This window comes from Haliotis cracherodii, unplaced genomic scaffold (assembly GCF_022045235.1).
Source record: "Haliotis cracherodii isolate W230 unplaced genomic scaffold, xgHalCrac1.p SCAF_10, whole genome shotgun sequence".
NCBI classification, from domain to species: domain Eukaryota; kingdom Metazoa; phylum Mollusca; class Gastropoda; order Lepetellida; family Haliotidae; genus Haliotis; species Haliotis cracherodii.
This window is the reverse complement of record NW_027266265.1, coordinates 1,449,755-1,472,500: the sequence shown is the minus strand read 5'-3', so window position 1 is coordinate 1,472,500 and position 22,746 is coordinate 1,449,755. Positions and strand designations below refer to the sequence as shown.

The following is a 22,746-nucleotide window of genomic DNA, read 5'->3' as shown; positions in this document are numbered from 1 at the left end:
GACTGGGCCACCCATGCCCTCAGCATATTCCTAGATAGTACTCAAACAATGTGACACACAAGCACACACTTTATTATCAAAATACTTTGAGTCAATGAAAGACATATGCATAAGACATATATATATTGCATAGATGTAGTTTCAAACAGCCAGACATATGCAGAGACATGAACAATTAATGACACGTTACATCTTCCCTAGGACTTAACTGACAGTCAAAGTCCAGTGTCCACACTTGCCGAACTAGGCTGGAATTTTGATTGACCTATGCATAGACTCGTTAGTCCAGGCAAAATATAACTCCCTGATACCAGCCTAGTTTGGCAAGGGTTGAAACTTGACTCTTATATTTTATAGTCAGTTAACTCCCTTACCCACATTGATACCATCATCAGTGTTATCACATCAAACATGATTCTCAGGAATAGTTTTCCTTGACCTTTGGATTGACTAAATACTATTCCCAGGAAACTTCATAAACATTGGGAACAAATCATTCCAAATGTGAGCCTGGGTGACATGAGATCTACGATGAACACATTTCTGTCACTTTCTATTGGTAATGAATAGAATCACACCTGCTTGTGTCACACAGACCACAAGACATGTCTGTCTCAGGCTTTTTCTCCAGGATTAAAACCATACAAAGAGTTGACCCAATCAAAAACTAAACACTTCTTTACATCTTCTATCAATCTGTCAAAATCAACAGAAAAATGTGACATCAAATGTGAGGTCAACATAAGCAAGAAGAACCACTAAGAACATCAGGATAAAACCAGTATGGAATGGGATTACTTGTGCTATAGAGCTGTAAAGGAATGAAAATATCTGATGCCAAACAATATCAAGCCTTAGACTAAAACCAACCCAAAACCCACTTCACAAGCAAAACATCTAAAAAAATGTCACACCAACACAGGATAATATATACTCAGAGACTCCACTCTCCCTACCTTACACCAACAGAGGGTAAGATATACTCAGAGACTCTACTCTCCTTACCTCACACCAACAGAGGGTAAGATATACTCAGAGACTCTACTCTCCCTACCTCACACCAACAGAGGGTAAGATATACTCAGAGACTCTACTCTCCCCACCTCACACCAACAGAGGGTAAGATATACTCAGAGACTCTACTCTCCCTACCTCACACCAACAGAGGGTAAGATATACTCAGAGACTCTACTCTCCCCACCTCACACCAACACAGGGTAAGATATACTCAGAGACTCTATTCTCCCCACCTCACACCAACACAGGGTAAGATATACTCAGAGGCTCTCAATACATTCTGTCCCTAATGTGTATCACTTCTAAATGCCACTCAGAGACTTGATCAAGCTGAATATTGCCACAAACTGCTTCTTACTACAACTGTGCCCCAGAGGTACATAGCAAGGTTTTGTTAAATATAATTACTTTCAAACATTTAATTAACAATTATTCAGGTTAACACTGATAGGGAAAATACATCTCACTTACATTCCCATAGCATCGCAGACATATAAAGGTATATCAAAAGTGAAATTCATCCTCACTAAAGTTCACATCACAAGTTTGTAAGATTCTATCTCCCCTTGGAACATGAGAGCATCTACACCTAAAACCAGATCCCATACATAGATTCAGATACCACACACCTACCCAAAAACACATCCTCAGTAATCCAGGGTATAATAACTCATTCCATCATAAAAAGTACCCTGGACCGTTAGCTACCAAAACTTGGTTTGAAGTCGCATCCCCATCGCTCATTAGTGTAATTTGATCTGATTGCTATATTTAGCAACATGTCGTTTGAATCGGGTTCAAAATTAAGCTGTCACTATAAGGCAAGGATACTGCCGAAGCGAAGCCAAAGTTTTAACTCACTCACTCAAAAACAATGAAGATATATTGCCCTGGACTGTCGAGGATACACTGACATACAAGGAGGGCAGAAGATAGGACACAAAGCAGGAAAATATCAACACTTGGGGCAAATAAGTCAACACAGACGAGGCCCAAATATTGCTATAGGGTGAATAACATGAAAACAGTGGAATGTGATTATTTGAGAGGTGCTATGGTAAGGTTACCTGAAGGCACAGATCGTCAACAGAGGGTACCTGTGTTATAATAAGGCTGCATGAACAAACTGTCACTTGGGCTCATTTATCTCCAAAGTCAGGAGAAGGTAGGATGCTTTTTTTTTGTTGAAGACTAAAGTAATGGGGGATGAACACTTAATTTTTCCCCTACAAACAAGGGCAAGAAAAAGGACAGATGCGCAGGATGAAACGTGACTGCAGTCCTCAGTAATGGTCAGACTAAGACTTTAAAGATGACATTGTGTGAAGCCCGTAGTTGCCATCATGTCAGTAACCTAATTTCAAGCTTCACTACAAAACAGTTTCAGTAATTAAAATACAAATGGTTCGTAGCTGCCAGGTTTCACCACACAGGCTGGCAGTGGCCATGAGCCCCAAACAGGACCTGTCCTAACTGACGTGTTCCTACTGTCTTGTGGAGGACAGGAACCATCGTCATTGCCGACTGTGTTTACATTTCAAATGGAGAGAATATCAGAACATAGCTGTTGATTTCAAGCATCATTTCGTTGTAGTTTGCAGTTGTCTAGCCTCCTACTGCAACTACAATGTTATATTTAAAGATTATTTTTTTCAAGCCCAATCATAAAACTGTTCACTTTTTCTTTATGAAAAATATGTAGTGTATGGTCCATCTGGAATAATGAGATGAGTGAGTTTCGATGTCGGACAAGTTAGATCTGGTTGAAATCTGGCTGTTTCTGACCCACGACATGGAATGACATTGCACGGTCGCGGCGTGTGTCAGGGAGAGTTGCCTTGTCAGGTTGAAGGTCATCCTCGTCAGTGCTGGGAGAGTAGGACAGGTCGGTGGAGATGAGGAGTGCTCCCTGAAAACAGTTGCCAGAGTTACACTTCTTCATATTTAGAGAGGATATGGAGAAGAAAAAAGAAGTAAATTCTTGAAAAGACAGAGGTATTTGTTTCTCAAGATTAAAGAAGGTGTCGATACTTTTTCAATCTAGTTACTCCTCTAATGATGCATTATCTGGTCAACTATCACTGATGTTAGACGACTTCTCTTTTTTAAACTCCATCTTCCCGAGGCAAGGGAGTGAACTGACTATTAAAGTCCAGTTTCCACTCTTGCCGAACTAGGCTGCAATTCCGAAGTTACATTTCAGCTGGAGTCTAGGCATAGTCCAATCAAAATGGAGTTATGAACTAGACATCCGGTTCGTAAATAACATGGAATTCAACATGTAGATTACAGTTGACTGCAGGAATTGCAAACCATGTGTATCGTCAACTGGGCGTCGCCAGATATTTTTAAATCTTTTCATGTTTTTGGTCAAGGTGCTCAAATGATTGATGCACTTTGCATGATAAGAGTGAGTGAGTGAGTGAGTGAGTGAGTGAGTGAGTGAGTGAGTGAGAGTGCTTTACGTTACATCGGCAATATTTAAGCCATATCGGACAAACTTGAGCCTGGAAATTCCAGTCTAGTTCAGCAAGGGTGGAAACTGGACTTTTAACTCCGTTGCCTAGAGAAGATGGTTTAACCCAGCCTGACAGTTTGGCGTGATAAGCACTATAACCACGCCTTGTTGATGGCCGATATCAGCAGACACAGCAGGGTAATACAGTCGAGTATTGGACATTTGGCACCGTCAGATGTAAATGGGATGCTGGTATAACATCAAGGTATGTGGAAGATGCATCCATGTTACTCATTACTAAGTGACCTGATGGTACCAACCTTGAGAAGGGACAGTTGAGCGTTTTGGAAGTGGATGTTGTCCGTCACAGGCAGAACCAGTCCCTTCTGTCCCTGGGCTACAACATACAGCACTACATTGTACAACACAGAACAATATATTGTATAACATGCAACAATATATATAGTACAACATACAACAATACATTGTACAACATACAACAATACATTGTACAACAAAGAACAATATATTGTATAACATGCAACAATATATATAGTACAACATACAACAATACATTGTACAACATACAACAATATATTGTACAACATACAACAATACATTGTACAACATACAACAATACATTGTACAACAAAGAACAATATATTGTACAACATACAACAATATATTGTACAACATACAACAATACATTGTACAACATACAATACATTGTACAACATACAACAATATATTGTACAACAAGCAACAATACATTGTACAACATACAACAATACATTGTACAACAAAGAACAATATATTGTATAACATTAAACAATATATTGTATAACATAAAACAATACATTGTACAACATACAATACATTGTACGACATACAATACATTGTACAACATACAATACATTGTACAACATACAACAATGCATTGTACAACATACAACAATGCATTGTACAACATACAACAATGCATTGTACAACAAAATAATGTACAACACACAATACATTGTACAACATACAATACATTGTACAACATACAATACATTGTACAACATACAATACATTGTAAAACATATAATACATTGTACAACATACAACAATACATTGTACAACAAAATAATGTACAACACACAATACATTGTACAACATACAATACATTGTACAACATACAATACATTGTACAACATACAATACATTGTAAAACATATAATACATTGTACAACATACAACAATACATTGTACAACAAAATACTGTACAACACACAATACATTGTACAACATACAATACATTGTACAACATACAATACATTGTACAACATACAACAATACATTGATCATGATCATCGATCCACACACTTGGGAAATGATGACATGCATCAACCATGTCAGCCAGCCTGACCACCCAAACCCGTTTGCATGGCAAGCATGGGTTGCTGAACACCTATTTTACCCCAGATCTTCACAATACAATACATTGTACAACATGGGGTCAGGATCAAAGACTTGATGACTTGATTGCATGTCATCATACCCCTTTGATGTGGATTGTTGCTCACAATATCGATCACTGGATTGTCCAGTCACTGGCATAAATCGGGAATATTGCCGAGGGCAGTGTCAAACAACAAGCTAAGATTGTATCAACATTTATGCTGTCATACCTTCTGACAAGTGGTTTCTTCAAAACACACATACACTTGGAGAACTAATCTTTCAAACCAATTCATTATTAATTCCCAGTTAGGCCACACATTTTTTATTTTTTTTATTCACGGGCATGTCGCCCCTACTTAAAAGCAGCGGGAAAAGAAATAAATTAAAAATAAAAAGATTTATTTTTATTATGTCTCCTGGTAGTAATTTAGACCCTCTTATACATCATAATATGATATACATATAAATCTATGTTTACATCACTATCAGTGATTCAAGAAGCCCGCTACAGAATGACTTACATATAAATAAACAAATAAACAAATAAATAAATAAATAAATAAATAAATAAATAAATAAATAAATAAATAAATAAATAAATAATAAATAAATAAATAAATAAATAAATGACACAGCTATATATTTTAACCTATATTTCAACTGATCTTGTGATAAACAGCTGAAATATATCCGTGAAACATAAAATTAAAAAAAGTGTGGCCTCAACTAATAAAACATTAAAGTAGGCCGAGGAAACCTCTCCATCACTGGAATGACAGAACTTATCCTACACTGTGTTACACTACACAGGTTACACTACACAGGTTATGCTACACTCTGTTACACTACACAGGTTCCACTACACTGTGTTACACTACACAGGTTACACTACACTGTGTTACACTACACTGTGTTACACTACACTGTGTTACACTACACAGGTTACACTACACAGGTTACACTACACTGTGTTACACTACACTGTGTTACACTAAACTGTGTTACACTGCACAGGTTACACTACACTGTGTTACACTACACAGGTTACACTACACTGTGTTACACTACACAGGTTACACTACACAGGTTACACTACACTGTGTTACACTACACTGTGTTACACTACACTGTGTTACACTACACTGTGTTACACTACACAGGTTACACTACACTGTGTTACACTACACTGTGTTACACTACACTGTGTTACACTACACTGTGTTACACTACACAGGTTACACTACACTGTGTTACACTACACTGTGTTACACTACACAGGTTACACTACACTGTGTTACACTACACAGGTTACACTACACTGTGTTACACTACACTGTGTTACACTACACAGGTTACACTACACTGTGTTACACTACACAGGTTACACTACACTGTGTTACACTACACTGTGTTACACTACACTGTGTTACACTACACAGGTTACACTACACTGTGTTACACTACTCTGTGTTACACTACACTGTGTTACACTACACAGGTTACACTATACAGGTTACACTACACTGTGTTACACTACACTGTGTTACACTACACTGTGTTACACTACACTGTGTTACACTACACAGGTTACACTACACTGTGTTACACTACACTGTGTTACACTACACAGGTTACACTACACTGTGTTACACTACACTGTGTTACACTACACAGGTTACACTACACAGTTTACACTACACTGTGTTACACTACACTGTGTTACACTACACAGGTTACACTACACAGGTTACACTACACTGTGTTACACTACACTGTGTTACACTACACTGTGTTACATTACACAGGTTACACTACACTGTGTTACACTACACTGTGTTACACTACACTGCGTTACACTACACAGGTTACACTACACAGGTTACACTACACAGGTTACACTACACTGTGTTACACTACACTGTGTTACACTACACAGGTTACACTACACAGGTTACACTACACTGTGTTACACTACACTGTGTTACACTACAAAGGTTACACTACACTGTGTTACACTACACTGTGTTACACAACACAGGTTACACTACACAGGTTACACTACACTGTGTTACACTACACTGTGTTACACTACACTGTGTTACACTACACAGGTTACACTACACTGTGTTACACTACACTGTGTTACACTACACTTTGTTACACTACACTGTGTTACACTACACAGGTTACACTACACAGGTTACACTACACTGTGTTACACTACACAGGTTACACTACACTGTGTTACACTACACAGGTTACACTACACAGGTTACACTACAAAGGTTACACTACACAGGTTACACTACACTGTGTTACACTACACAGGTTACACTACACAGGTTACACTACACAGGTTACACTACACTGTGTTACACTACACTGTGTTACACTACAGAGGTTACACTACACTGTGTTACACTACACTGTGTTACACTACACAGGTTACACTACACAGGTTACACTACACTGTGTTACACTACACTGTGTTACACTACACAGGTTACACTACACTGTGTTACAATACACTGTGTTACACTACACAGGTTACACTACACAGGTTACACTACACTGTGTTACACTACACTGTGTTACACTACACTGTGTTACACTACACTGTGTTACACTACACAGGTTACACTACACAGGTTACACTACACTGTGTTACAATACACTGTGTTACACTACACAGGTTACACTACACTGTGTTACACTACACTGTGTTACACTACACTTTGTTACACTACACTGTGTTACACTACACAGGTTACACTACACTGTGTTACACTACACTGTGTTACACTACACAGGTTACACTACACTGTGTTACACTACACTGTGTTACACTACACTGTGTTACACTACACAGGTTACACTACACAGGTTACACTACACTGTGTTACACTACACTGTGTTACAATACACAGGTTACACTACACAGGTTACACTACACTGTGTTACACTACACTGTGTTACACTACACAGGTTACACTACACTGTGTTACACTACACAGGTTACACTACACAGGTTACACTACACTGTGTTACACTACACAGGTTACACTACACTGTGTTACACTACACAGGTTACACTACACTGTGTTACACTACACAGGTTACACTACACAGGTTACACTACACTGTGTTACACTACACAGGTTACACTACACTGTGTTACACTACACTGTGTTACACTACACTGTGTTACACTACACTGTGTTACACTACACTGTGTTACACTGCACAGGTTACACTATACTGTGTTACACTACACAGGTTACACTACACTGTGTTACACTATACTGTGTTACACTATACTGTGTTACACTGCACAGGTTACACTATACTGTGTTACACTACACTGTGTTACACTACACTGTGTTACACTACACTGTGTTACACTATACTGTGTTACACTGCACAGGTTACACTACACAGGTTACACTACACTGTGTTACACTACAAAGGTTACACTACACTGTGTTACACTACACTGTGTTACACTACACAGGTTACACTACACTGTGTTACACTACACTGTGTTACACTACACTGTGTTACACTACACAGGTTACACTACACAGGTTACACTACACTGTGTTACACTACACTGTGTTACAATACACAGGTTACACTACACAGGTTACACTACACTGTGTTACACTATACTGTGTTACACTATACTGTGTTACACTGCACAGGTTACACTATACTGTGTTACACTACACTGTGTTACACTACACTGTGTTACACTACACTGTGTTACACTATACTGTGTTACACTGCACAGGTTACACTACACAGGTTACACTACACTGTGTTACACTACAAAGGTTACACTACACTGTGTTACACTACACTGTGTTACACTACACAGGTTACACTACACTGTGTTACACTACACTGTGTTACACTACACTGTGTTACACTACACAGGTTACACTACACAGGTTACACTACACTGTGTTACACTACACTGTGTTACAATACACAGGTTACACTACACAGGTTACACTACACTGTGTTACACTACACAGGTTACACTACACTGTGTTACACTACACTGTGTTACACTACACTGTGTTACACTACACTGTGTTACACTACACAGGTTACACTACACTGTGTTACACTACACTGTGTTACACTACACTGTGTTACACTACACAGGTTACACTACACAGGTTACACTACACTGTGTTACACTACACTGTGTTACATTACAGAGGTTACACTACACTGTGTTACACTACACAGGTTACACTACACAGGTTACACTACACTGTGTTACATTACAGAGGTTACACTACACTCTGTTACACTACACAGGTTACACTACACAGGTTACACAGCATGTGTGCTTCTCCTACTGCACCTCAAGCCATGGTGTAAATGAAGGTGTTTGTTTGAGTTCAGCTTTGTACATGAATTTCACTCAGATGTTGCAATATGGAGGTGATAATGTAGAACTGTTGCAAGACGTACCATTAAGCTGTGGAAGAATGAACAGCTTGAGAGCTCCGTTCATCACCAACTGGAGAGCCGTGGTCTGCAACAGAAATAGATGCCCAATGAAAATATAAATACTTGCCAGACAATATTTAGCAACAGATTCTAAATTCCTTCTGATATAGAGGAAGTGTTTGAAACAGCTCAAGTATGCACCTAGTTGGCATACAGTATCTTGTTTTCCATATTCAACGTATTAAGCAACCCCTACTAAGGCTGAGATAATCATTACAAGCAACATCTGCTTGTCTATATTACAGACTTTTCTACAGAAACAGCAATGCAGGAGTATTTTATCAAATATGTTTATAACACGTCCCTAGCAGCCGATGGTTGTCGTAAGAGGTGGCCATGGATGGGGTGATCTGGCTCTATGGCTTGGCTGATTGCGTGTCACTGTACCCCATACCACATGAATTGTTGCTCACAATATCATCACTGGATTGTCTGGTCCAGACTGGACTATTTACAGGCTGCCGTGACACAGCTCAAATATAGCTGATTGGGGCATTAAACAAGAAACAATTCTGTCATGAACTGTTTTTTTATCAGTTAACATAATCTGGATGAGACAGAAACTTGATTCTAAGATGATAAAACTTCAGTAGAAACTTCAATGCCAGCATTTGTTAATTCTGCTAACAAGCTGAACACAGTCAGAACTAAAGACTTCATTTATAACAATACATACTTATTGACTGGCATTACTCTGTGCCTTCCATACATCTGAAAGAAACACAAGTATTCCAACATGGAGACTCACTTGAAGGAGTGACTTGACCCACTTACCGACACTGTGCCAACTGTAGAATTCTTCACATCCAGTTTGAGGCTGTTGATGAAAAAACTCACAACAATGAACACATGAACACCACAAACCCACATATATATACTTTGTTGACATCATGTTTATTAACTTTAAAAATGGATATAGGTAAAAATGGTGAAATAACGGGTATGGTAAGGGCGGCAGTTTACTATGGGTGAGTGGCTAGTGCCTAGATGCTGCTCCCATCGAGTGATGTTATCAAGTAGACGTGGGAAGCACTGACCAGGAATGGACAAGGAACAGATTTAAATGGTATGACAGGTTTGGGACAATTTGGATAATTAATGGAACATAGTTATACAAATTGTACTTGTTCACAATATCCCATTGGCATAGACTTGATATACTATTTCAACACTTACCATATTCGACGTAATAAGCGCCCTGCTCTAATAAGCGCCCACGGCGATATTTGCTAATATATTAGCTAGTGAACAATACCAAAAAGCACCCCTTCCGATTGATCAATGTACACAACACTTATTTATTCGCGTATAATACGTACTCGTGTGTTATATGCACCCTTAATTATGGGTAATTAAATTCTGGAAAAATGTATCTCTTGTATATGAACAGTTCAGGCTGTCAGCATAAACCACGAAATTTATCATTAAACTCTCTTTTTTTCACCAAAATAATATTCTAATAAGAGTCCCCTATTTCTCATTTTGAGAGCGCCCTGGGCACTTATTACGTCGAATACAGTATTACAGATGTTACTTCAACGGTACATTCTCTTGTTACTGAGTGACACAAAACTCCAAAGTGCTCCCCATGACTTTTCTTAAGCTTCAGTATTTCATTTTCTGTGTCTGTGTCTGTGTCTATTTGCCAAATGGTAATGGTTGCGTGTGTCTGCAGACTGACGTTGGACTCTGGTGACCTACTTTGTACTGGTGATCGTGCCCTTCACCAGCTGCTTGACGATGCTGGCGTTGACCTTGGCATCAAGCACCTGCACAGAACAACAAGGACTGTGAAGTTATTATCAGTTGTGTCTTATCAACATCGAGGCATCAAACCAGACTAGTTTGCTGACTGATTGGAACCACTAAACAATACAATTATGAATTTGTATAGTGCACTCTCCAGTTTACAACTTCTCAAATGTCCTTAGACCATGGTGGATCTTCATTGTAAACCTCGTCAAATCTCAGCTCCCTGGGAATATGCACCCCAAGCTGCTTGAGAAGCTCCAGTTCACCACTAGACCTATCTACGTGCCTTGTGTGGTGAAAAAACAAGCACATTTAAGTCCTGAGTCTAAGTTTTTGCCATGGAAACTAGATTTTTTTCTCTCAAAAACCACTAAATAATCACTAAAAGGCACCAGTTCTCCACCTGACCTATCTATGTGCCAAGTCTGGTTTGTCCAGACTTGATAGTTTGCAGGCCGTCTTCATTTATTGTGGAATGCAGCATTAAACAAGAAACTAACACTGAGAGACCGAACCATGTAGATAGTGTAGTGGGATGACACACTGGGGGTACTCACAACGGTGATGGTGAGCAGGAAGGGGGTCTTTCCACCGGCTGTCTTGGCGTAGAGGTCAACATTGCCAGCGAAGTTCATGTTGATGAGGCCCCCAGAGATGGTGACGTTGGGAGGGGCTGTGGCATGCATCCTCATCAGCACCTGGCTGTTGGGGTACTTCTTGCCGATCTGTTACAGACAGTGTTACATGTCACAGAGGGTCGGACAAATTGGCAAATTGGCTGCCCTAGCCAGTTCAAAGTCATTCTAACACCACTAGTGGTAATATTGGGAGAAACCACACCCTATTGTGATTTGTATTGAAGAGATGGGATTGTATTTTCTGAGAACCACGACAAACAGCTGCAGTTACCTGTGGGATGAAGGAGCCAACGCACTTGAAGTTGCTACATGTTGTGTTGAGGATGGACCTGTTGCCAGGTGGGAGCTGAAACAGAATACATTAAATATGTATGTATGAAAAATCAATGCCAAACAAAAAACAAACAAACAAACAAAAAGAAAGAAACTATCAAAAACAAATAAACACAAAGAAAAAGAAAAAAAGAATCAAACAAACAAAGAACAAAACAAGAACACAAACAAACAAAAAGAAAAAAAGAAACAACTAAAAACAAAGATAAAAAAAGAAAAAAAAGAAACAAACAAACAAAAAGAAAGAAACTATCAAAAACAAATAAACATAAAGAAAAAGAAAGAAAGAATCAAACTAACAAAAAGAACAAAACAAGAAAACAAACAAACAAAAAGAAAAAAAGAAACAAACAAACAAAAAGAAACAAACAAACAAAAGACAGAAAAAAAGAAACATTGGAAGGGCAACCCGAGTGCTACTCACATCCTTGGCAGTCAGGTTGTACTGCAGGAAGCCGTGCTGGAAGCCGGAGTAGGCGAGGGAGTTCCCCATGTAGTCCGACACCCACAGGTACAGCATGTGGGAGGTATCGGGTGTGGTCGGCAGGGGGGCAGGGCTGAACGGACACTCCTTCCTCGCTCCGTTCCAGAACACCTCTCCCTGAAGACAGACAGTGAGCACAATGGTGGACAGACCATGTGACATCTTGTGTCATGTCGTTAGGACTGTGCATTGTACGAAAGATATCAAATTGCCTCCAAACTGTAGGAAATGTTTTGTAAGTCAATAACTGTAAGTCAAGTTCAGTCAGTTTTAAATCTACTTATGGTCGTCATCATTCCACTCCCCGGCCTTGCCGTGTCAGTGGAGATCCTTCAGCATTACTTAAATGAGATTACTTTTTTAAAAGGGTTTCATTTTGCCATCAACATCAATATAATATTTGTACAATATATCATGGCAGATGAGCATAATGTCAGCACAACCCTCCTGTGAATACCACAAGCCTCGGTATGGCGCTGACTAAGCAGAAACACAATCACGGCCACGCCGGGAATATACACCATAATCATGGATTCTGGCATGTCAAAGGGAAGTAACTCTGAACCCTAAACTGGGCCCACCGATCCCCCACAATACTTTTGGGACACTAAATTTTCAATCTTGACGCCTTGGAGAACCTTCAGTCCCCCTATAATTTGTCCTAACTTGAGCGACATCGGAAAACCAAACCAGATACACTTATTGGGACACACGAATGAACTTTACCATCAGACAAATCAAACCTGATTCTTTGAGATGACAAGCAAATACCTTGACAGCTAGGCTTCCCATCATTGGCCATGCTGTTATCACACAGGTTATCGACCATAACCTGCAACGTTATCAGTATCGGAGGAGCTGACACAAGCTTCTTGTCACTGGACTGATACTGATATGGACTTGGAAACAGCACACTTGATAACCTCAGACAACTTACCTTCAACATGGTCTCCAGGAACTTGGTGTCGAAGGTCGGGTTCGAGATGAGGCTGTAGTCAAGCAGGAACTTCTTCAGCACTAAAACTGTCACTGGAATCAAAAGGTCGAGATAAGCTGTACGCAGGGTAATAGCTTTGTTACTTGTTGCTCCGTCATTTTCAGATCCACGGAAAATGAATTCCACTTCACTGTAGTGGCTGGCTGGGAATATCCAAGGGAGACAAGTATTGGGGTACAGGAGATCTACGCTGGCTGGGAATATCCAAGGGAGACAAGTATTGGGGTACCAGGGATCTATGCTGGGTGCGAATATTCAAGGGAGACAAGTATTGGGGTACAGGAGATCTACGCTGGCTGGGAATATCCAAGGGAGACAAGTATTGGGGTACAGGAGATCTACGCTGGCTGGGAATATCCAAGGGAGACAAGTATTGGGGTACCAGGGATCTATGCTGGGTGCGAATATTCAAGGGAGACAAGTATTGGGGTACAGGAGATCTATGCTGGCTGGGACTATCCAAGGGAGACAAGTATTGGGGTACAGGTGATCTATGCTGGCTGGGACTATCCAAGGGTGACAAGTATTGGGGTACACAAGATCTATGCTGGCTGGGAATATCCAAGGGAGACAAGTACTGGGAACTGAGCTGGCACAGAATTCCAAGAGCAACCATACTTACTTGGGAGTTTTGCCAGCTGTTTATTTGCCTGTGTGTTGACGGCGGCAACAACCAGCTGACACATCTACAAGAGGAACACAGACAACATGAAGTATAAGAAGAACCACCAAAAGCTTATACTTCGTTAACAAATTGATTTACATGGTGCACCAAAAAAATGTGTGTGAGAGTTTCTTAAACCTCAAGTCTTTGAAAGGCATTTAGAAGTGTTACACGTAAGGAAGAGAATTCATGGATCAACTTCTCCATTATGAGGAACACAATGTTTCGGAGTATATCATGTGAACATATGAAGGAGTAAGTATATACACCGAAACGTTGTGTTCCTCATAATAAAGAAGTTGATCCATAAATTCTCTTCCTTATCATGAAGAAAGGTGGATGGCTAACTGCAGATAAAGCAAGGTGTTTACACACTAGCACGTTAAACTTTTCACCAATGACAGACGTAACATGGACACATCATGAACCCTGGAGACTCGGCCATATTGTCCTTCATTCAAAGAAGTTGAGACCCACAAAGATCCGGGATGGAATAGGTCTTCAGCAACCCATGCTTGCAATAAAAAGAGGCGATTAACAGGATTGGGTGGTCAGGCTTACTGACTTGGTTGGTGCATGTCATCATATCTCAATTGCATGGATCCATGCGCATGATATCAATCACTGGATTGTCTGGCCCAGACTCAATTATTTACAGATCGCCGTCATACAGCTGGAATATTGCTGTGTGTTGCATTATGCAACGAACAAACAAACAAACAAGTTGATTCACTTCTGACTGACCTGGTTCTGTAGAAGACCCTTCACCTTCCCCTCGATGACGTGACTGAAGATATTATAGAGCCAGGAAGCGCCACCGTGGAATTTGATTTTCACACCCCCAATTCCGCTGGAACAACCACTGCCGGCCAGCTTGGGTTTTCCAGCAGCGTCCCCTGTAAACAGTGGTAGTTGTATTGACCTTCACCTTCATCGTGCACAAAGGGGAACAGCGCACAGGAATAATGTTCCAAATGAGATGAAAGATAGAGCAAGATTGAGAACATACCAAGTTTCACTGTCATGCTGAAACTGACCCCACTCAGTGATGCATCAAAGCTGCCATGGTCCGAAATTTTGATCCTGAAACCAAACATCATATTCGTTTATGAAAAGTATTCTTCCAAGCAACTTTTATATACCACCTACCATACAGACTTGTACTCACGTCTACTCATTTCTAGTCATGTCTACTCAAGTCTACTATGGTCATCTACCATCCCTGCTTCTACTCATGTCTACTCAAATCTACACTGGTCATCTTCCATCCCTGCTTCTACTCATGTCTACTCAAGTCTACTCTGACCACCTACCATTCCTGCTTGTACTCATGTCTACTCAAGTCTACTCTGGCCATCTACCATCCCTGCTTGTACACATCTACTCAAGTCTACTCTGGTCTTATCCCAACCCTGCTTCTACCCATGTCTACTCATGTCTACTCTGGCCATCGACCATCCCTGCTTGTACACATCTACTCACGTCTACTCATGTCTGCTCTGGCCACCTACCATCCCTGCTTCTACTCATGTCTACTCACGTCTACTCTGGTCATCTACCATCCCTGCTTGTACTGATGTCTACTCAAGTCTACTCTGGTCTTATCCCATCCCTGCTTCTACCCATGTCTACTCATGTCTACTCTGGTCATCTACCATTCTTGCTACTACTCATGTCTACTCTGGTCATCTACCATCCCTGCTTCTACTCACATCTACTCATGTCTACTCTGGCCATCTACCATCCCTACTTGTACACATCTACTCATGTCTACTCTGGTCATCTACCATCCCTGCTTCTACTCACGTCTACTCACGTTTACTCTGGTGATCTACCATCCCTGCTTGTACTGATGTCTACTCACATCTACTCTGGTCATCTACCATCCCTGCTTCTACTCACGTCTACTCAAGTCTGCTCTGGTCATCTACCATCCCTGCTTCTACTCATGTCTACTCTGGCCATCTACCATCCCTGCGTCTACTCATGTCTACTCTGGTCATCTACCATCCCTGTGTCTACTCATGTCTACTCTGGCCATCTACCATCCCTGCTTCTACTCATGTCTACTCTGGCCACCTACCATCCCTGCTTCTACTAATGTCTACTCTGGCCTCCTACCGTCCCTGCTTCTACTGATGTCTACTCATGTCTACTCTGTCAATCTACTATCCCTGCTTCTACTAATGTCTACTCATGTCTACCCAAGCCACCTACCATCCCTGCTTGTACTGATATCTACTCGTGTCTACTCTGGCCACCTACCATCCCTGCTTCTACTCATGTCTACTCATGTCTACTCTGGCCACCAACCATCCCTGCTTCTACTCATGTCTACTCATGTCTACTCTGGCCACCTACCATCCCTGCTTCTACTCATGTCTACTTGTGTCTACTCCTGCCACCTACCATCCCTGCTTCTACTCACGTCTACTCATGTCTACTCGTGTCTACTATGGCCACCTACCATCCCTTCTTGTACTGATGTCTACTCATGTCTACTCGTGTCTACTCCGGCCACCTACCATCCCTGCTTATACTTGTAGTGGAAGTCTCCATGCAGGCTCAAGCCCGCCCCGGTTGCACTCCACCTGATGCCAGCCCCTTCCTTTAGTGCCATGGAGCTGCCAGGGGTGGTGAAGCTCTGAATTGTCATCCTACAACAAAACCAGAAATAGCAGAACACAAACACATTTTGTACAGAGATTCAGACAAAGATTTCAAGATGTTTGTGCATTTTCTTGTTGTTGATGTTTGTGCATTTTCTTGTTGTTGATGTTTGTGCATTTTCTTGTTGTTGGTGAAAATGGATACATGTTACATTTGCTGCAAAAAGGGAAGGGTAGCAGTGGTGGTGGTACTCAGGATTTGATTGGTTGGTTTGTTGTTTAACGCCGCCCTCAGCAATATTCCAGCTATATGACGGCGGTCTATAAATAATCGAGTCTGGACCAGTCAATCCAGTGATTTACATCATGAGCATTGATCTACCCAATTGGGATATGATGACATGCATCAACCAAGTCAGCGAGCCTGACCACCCGATCTTGTTAGTCGCCTCTTATGACAAGCATAGTCGCCTTTTATGGCACGCATGGGTTGCTGGAGACCTTTTCTACCCCGGATCTTCATGGATCCACTCAGGGTGTGAATGGGGTCTCTGTAACCAAGGTAACTATGAAGTCTGACTGTCTCTCACCCCGTGATGCTGTAGGTGACTTTGCCAGACTTGCCGGACTGGTCTGGGATGTGCAGTTTCCTGATGGACTGGGACAAGGCCAGCATGGCCATTTTGTTTGCTGAAAATATCAAAATGTTATCTTTCAGATACTTGGTTGGATAACTTCATCAGATGATACCTTTCACTCCTCGTTAGACACAATTCTAGAGCTGAGCGTAGTGTTCATGCCCATTTAAGTCCAGGGGCAGTATTCAGAAAAATTCTTAGAGTGCTAAAGTGGTCTTAAGTCTGAGAAAATTCTAAGAAATATCAAAAGTTACTCTTCTCTTAAATCTAAGAATTTTCTGAAATCATGTTCATAAAACCACTAAGAGCACTAAGAGTACTCAAGAGGACTTTGGTGAGTTAAGGATTTTCTTAAGTATCCAATATGGCGGCAGATTAGTTACGACCAATGTCCGAACTAAGAGTAAGTCTCAGAGTTTTACTTTACTCTCAGCTAAACGTTACGCTCAGAGTCATTATGAGTTTCCTGTAACTCTTAGCAAAGAATTTTTTTAGCGAGTTAAGAGTATTTTTAAGAAAATTCTGAGAATTTGTATAAAGACCGCCCCAGATGTTCAGATGAAACTTTCATGAAGTTTATCATGATGATGGTAGTAAATGTTCAAGTTTGTTGACATGGTAGACGTAAAATGTTATATTTGCTCTTGACTCTTGACTTACAATTCAACCAAAGCACAGAACACACAAACATGATGAACAAACACAGCACATCATGTTTTAGATACACACCCACGTCATGTTTCAGGTCCCTGTCAACGTCATGTTTCAGGTCCCCGCCCACATCATGTTTCAGGTCCCAGCCCACGTCATGTTTCTGATACCCTCCCACGTCATGTTTCAGGTCTCTGCCCATGTCATGTTTCAGGTCTCTGCCCATGTCATGTTACTGGCAGAGGGAACATGATCCCTATGCTGAAGTCTCGGCAATCTTTGTGTGAACACAAATATGGAAGGGGATCTGTGCCAAATGTACAGTGTGCTACATGTGTCTTTCATAATCAGTAGAAATCTTGACTCCATTTTGCCATATGTCAACTGATGGAATGCAACATAGTTTATTTCATACTGCACCAGAGCTACAGATAAGCAGCGAATTTGCTTAAAATACCCCCCAAAAATATTCAAAACCCAATTACTTTCAACTAACTTGCGTACAGAAACACATGCATTAAATGAAAAAGTCAAATGTATGAAAACAGCACGCGTAAATACCCAATGAAGTTTTTTCAGCATGCATACGAAGGAGCTAATTTCCAAAACACAATTAGAAGCTTATATACTTTCCGAGTCCAGCCTATATATTTAGAACAGTTATATACATCTAAGACATTATTTCATTTGTTTTAATTCTTAAAATGTTCAATACTTTTGGGAAAAACCCAATAGAGTGATAAATAGATAGTGAAAAAATATTGGTTACCCAATGAAAAATGTAATAACCCAATTAAAATAGAAACCCTAGAGTGAAAAGTCAGTTGCTCAAAAAGTTATCCGGAGCTCTGCTGCAGTGACAAACAATTTATGCTACAGCTAGGCTCCTTCTACTTATGTCTATAAACAACACCATATTTTCTTGAGTATAACGCACACACCCTATTCTTAGGTACAAGTTTTGGGAAAATGGCTATTTCGTGTTTGTGCGCATTGTCTTGCAGTGTCAAGTCCAGCTGAAGAAAAAATTGTTCTGATCAGTTGCGAGGCAGACCCCGTCACACAGCACTCGTGTGACTACGGAAGTGATGACATCACATATCTTCACACTACTGCTTGTCACGTGGCTGACACGTTGGGTCTAATTAACCGTTACAGCTATTTGTGTTCCTTCTCTGTGGCTGTCGACATTTTGTTGTGGTGTTTGTCATTACCTCCATCTGGTGGGGGGTCTTCAGTTTTAAAATTTAGTGTATGTCATTTTAGAGTCATTTTCTGCCATCTTGATTAGATAAGAAGCGTGTTTATCAAAACCTAGATTACAACGTAAATGCCTTGGTCGTATGAAGCCAATCACATTCCTTCCCAAGGTTCCCTGCGGCCAGCCGAGTCATTTTTTGCCAGCTTGATTAGATAAGAAGCGTGTTTATCAAGACCTAGATTACAACGTAAATGCCTTGGTCGTATGAAGCCAATCACTCTCCTACCCAGGGTTCCCTGCGGCCAGCCTAGTGCCTCTGTTAAGTCGTCACATCTTACAGTCAATTCATGTGTTTTTCATCTTTTTCATTTTAGATAAACATGAACATGATGAAATGTTAAACTTTCATTGAGAAAATATTCTAAAACATGAAAAACTATTTCCATTGCACATTTATCCTCTACATGCTGCCTGTGACATCCAATGGAGAGCTAGCGATACTGTCACTTTGACATAGCTGTCAACCCCTGGATGTCTAAATGCATGAGAAGCCAAGGTGCAGGGGCTGCAAGCGCCAATGGGTCCAGGGCTATAAGTCCCGGTAGGGTGGGGTGGGTGGGGGTGGGGGGAGGGGCGCAGGGGGTGAAGCGGCCCCTGCGTAAACTGGTTTTGAATGATTTTAATTGCCTTAGAGAGCATGTATTCTGAAAAATTATATTTTTATCTAGACTACATTTTATATGAATGCGTGAGAATTTCCCAACCTTGCGTGTGAGCGTAACATAGGTGATAAATGCGTGTGCGAGTTGACAGGTATGCTTTGATGTGTAAAGCTAGATTGGCATGCACCACACTGTCGCAGTTGTCTATATATATAGTTATGCAGCATACTATGTAAAGCACACGGATATGGTGGGGGGGTAGAGAGAAGGCAAGCAGACCCAGAAAGTTAGGTGGTTATCAGCTATTGTTTACAGATATGGCTTTACAATGGTTGACTACTGGCCCTTTAATAAGCGTCCAGGGCACTTAATGCTATCGTGGTAGCCATTTATTGATACACGTTAATCACAATAACAGCACAATGAACAGTGTCCCCTCAATACTGATGTTGCTTAAACACACGCAGGAACCATGTATAGATAGGCCCAGTTCAGCCACCATGCCTGGCCCCTGGTGGCCTGGAGACTCGCCAGCTTCAAGGTCAAGGCCGTGGTAACCACAGCCCTCATATTCAACCTAAAAAATATTGCCCCCGAGGCAAATCCAACTGATTGAAAATAAAAACAAACATCAGTCATACTCACCATAAGTAAGGCCTTTCTGTGTTATTCTTGCTTTAAAACCCGGAGCTGTAGATGCAACAACAGCAACGAACACCACCACAACAAAAATAACAACAATCTTCATTTTGTTGTTGTGACGACTGCCACCGACCACTTTCACTGAGAGTGAGACGTCTTCTAGAGCGATCCGTCAACTGCCGAGCTAGAGGCGTAGCGTGTTACTGCTCGTCAACGCTTCTCAACAGGGAAGTAATATGTGGTTTGATAGCACCAACCAGGAAGTAGAAACTGAAAATACGGTCGGCCCTGTCCACTGCCTCACATGATCACCTGTGACGATGGTGGGAAATTCCAGCCAAGGGACGTTACTCTTGGTATCACTGTTATTCAATCAAATGCCAACTTGAATCTATCCCTAACACCGCCATGAAGTGATTGGTGTTGTGAGTTGTGACGCTTTTATGTGTAGGCAGTTGTGGCAAAACATATTGATGTTGAAGCAGTCGTCAAGATCAATAGCTTTCCTTGTTTCCTAGCAACGTTTTAAACTTCATTATATATACTCATCAAAAAAGAAACGCACAGGTAGATGTTTCGTAAATTTATTGTACCTAATAAAATTGATATATTATCTTAATATCATAGATACAAATATGAAATTTTGGGGCTCGATATTCACATGCTGTGGTACAAAGACATTGAAAACTGTTCATTGTTATGTCACATAACGCCACAAGATAGCGCTGAACTCGTGTAACCGCCCTGGTCCCGCCAAGGCTCTTCGTCTCCTCAGCACTGACTGGATAAGTGTACCAATTCTGTCCTGCGGAATTCTGCGCCATTCTGCTTGTAGCACGTTGGCCAGTTGTGGGAGTGTCTGCGGCATGTTCGGGCGTTGACGTACACGTCGATCGAGTTCATCCCAGAGGTGTTCGATGGGGTTGAGATCTGGAGATCTCGACGGTCAGGGCAAGGCGTTGATATTGGCATTATGAAGGTAGTCTACCGTGACACGAGCTGTGTGTGGTGAAGCGTTGCCCTGTTGAAACAGCCCCCTCTGGCCGTCAATGATTGGAAGAAGGTGAGGTTGAGGAATTTGATTCATGTAGCGATTTGCTGTCAAATTTCCCTGAACCACACCCAAATCAGATCTCGTGGTGTACGATATGGCCCCCACACCATACCACTATCGCCACCGAATTTGTCGAATTCACGCACACAATGTGGGCAAAACGCTCATCGCTAAACCACACTCGTCTTTTCTCAAATTCCAAGGCAAGCGACTGGATCTTCTGGGTCGGATTCCAGCCTCGCGAAGTTTGTTCCTGACAGTCTGGTCCGATATCCTCCTCAAACCAGGGATGCGTCCTGCACTCTCCGTGGCTGTGGGATTTCGATGACGTAGGTGGAACAGTCGAATGTAGCGATCCTGTGCAGGGGTGGTAACTCATGGTCGCATTTTTATAGCCACTACCACGAGTTTCGAATGCCATAACATGCACGTGCATTTTGCTTTGATGCTTTCATCCATGAAATTTTTTAACAAGTGTGAAAACAATTGCGAATCGACAATAGCTGCGTTTTGAAGCACCGTTTGTCGAATATCAGACCACCAACATTTCTTAATAACATATAGCCAATTTATATACCGGATTTTTTGTGTAGTCAGGTTCAGTTAACTACATACTACCTGTGCGTTTCTTTTTTTGAAGAGTGTATGTTACAGTCAATGTGAAAAACGGAAATTTTTACTTTGCTTATTTACAAAACGCATAAATATTTCAATTATTTTTCAGATTGACTAAAAAATCTGACCATTTATTATATTGTGATAAAAATTTCCAAACATTTTATGTTTAATTTGATAGGATTAAAAGAAAACTAAAGTCAATGTATTTTTTTGCTTCTAATCCTTGCAATGATTATTCGAGTGTGATGTTTTTAAGACCTTTTAAACTTCTCAATACTTTGTAGTCAATATGTCAAATAAATGGACAGACGTTTAAGTCGATTTGTAAAATGACTGAAACATTTAGGCATTTTATAAATTA

At 40.9% G+C, this 22,746-nt stretch overlaps 1 protein-coding gene across 1 annotated transcript; it reads right to left on the bottom strand.

Moving 5' to 3' along the window:
* Positions 1 to 2,653: 2,653 nt before the first annotated feature.
* LOC139453954 (bactericidal permeability-increasing protein-like) lies at positions 2,654 to 21,049 on the bottom strand. Its single transcript, XM_071235401.1, has 15 exons — positions 20,717 to 21,049; positions 17,510 to 17,609; positions 16,836 to 16,967; positions 15,320 to 15,393; positions 15,055 to 15,206; positions 14,269 to 14,332; positions 13,587 to 13,678; positions 12,590 to 12,766; positions 12,104 to 12,178; positions 11,752 to 11,919; positions 11,144 to 11,211; positions 10,217 to 10,259; positions 9,404 to 9,467; positions 3,796 to 3,872; positions 2,654 to 2,926 (listed from the first exon to the last, which is right to left on the bottom strand). Exons 1-15 carry the CDS (start codon positions 20,817 to 20,819, stop codon positions 2,771 to 2,773), a joined length of 1,545 nt encoding a protein of 514 aa, XP_071091502.1. The 5' UTR covers positions 20,820 to 21,049; the 3' UTR covers positions 2,654 to 2,770.
* Between the last annotated feature and the right edge of the window lie 1,697 nt (positions 21,050 to 22,746).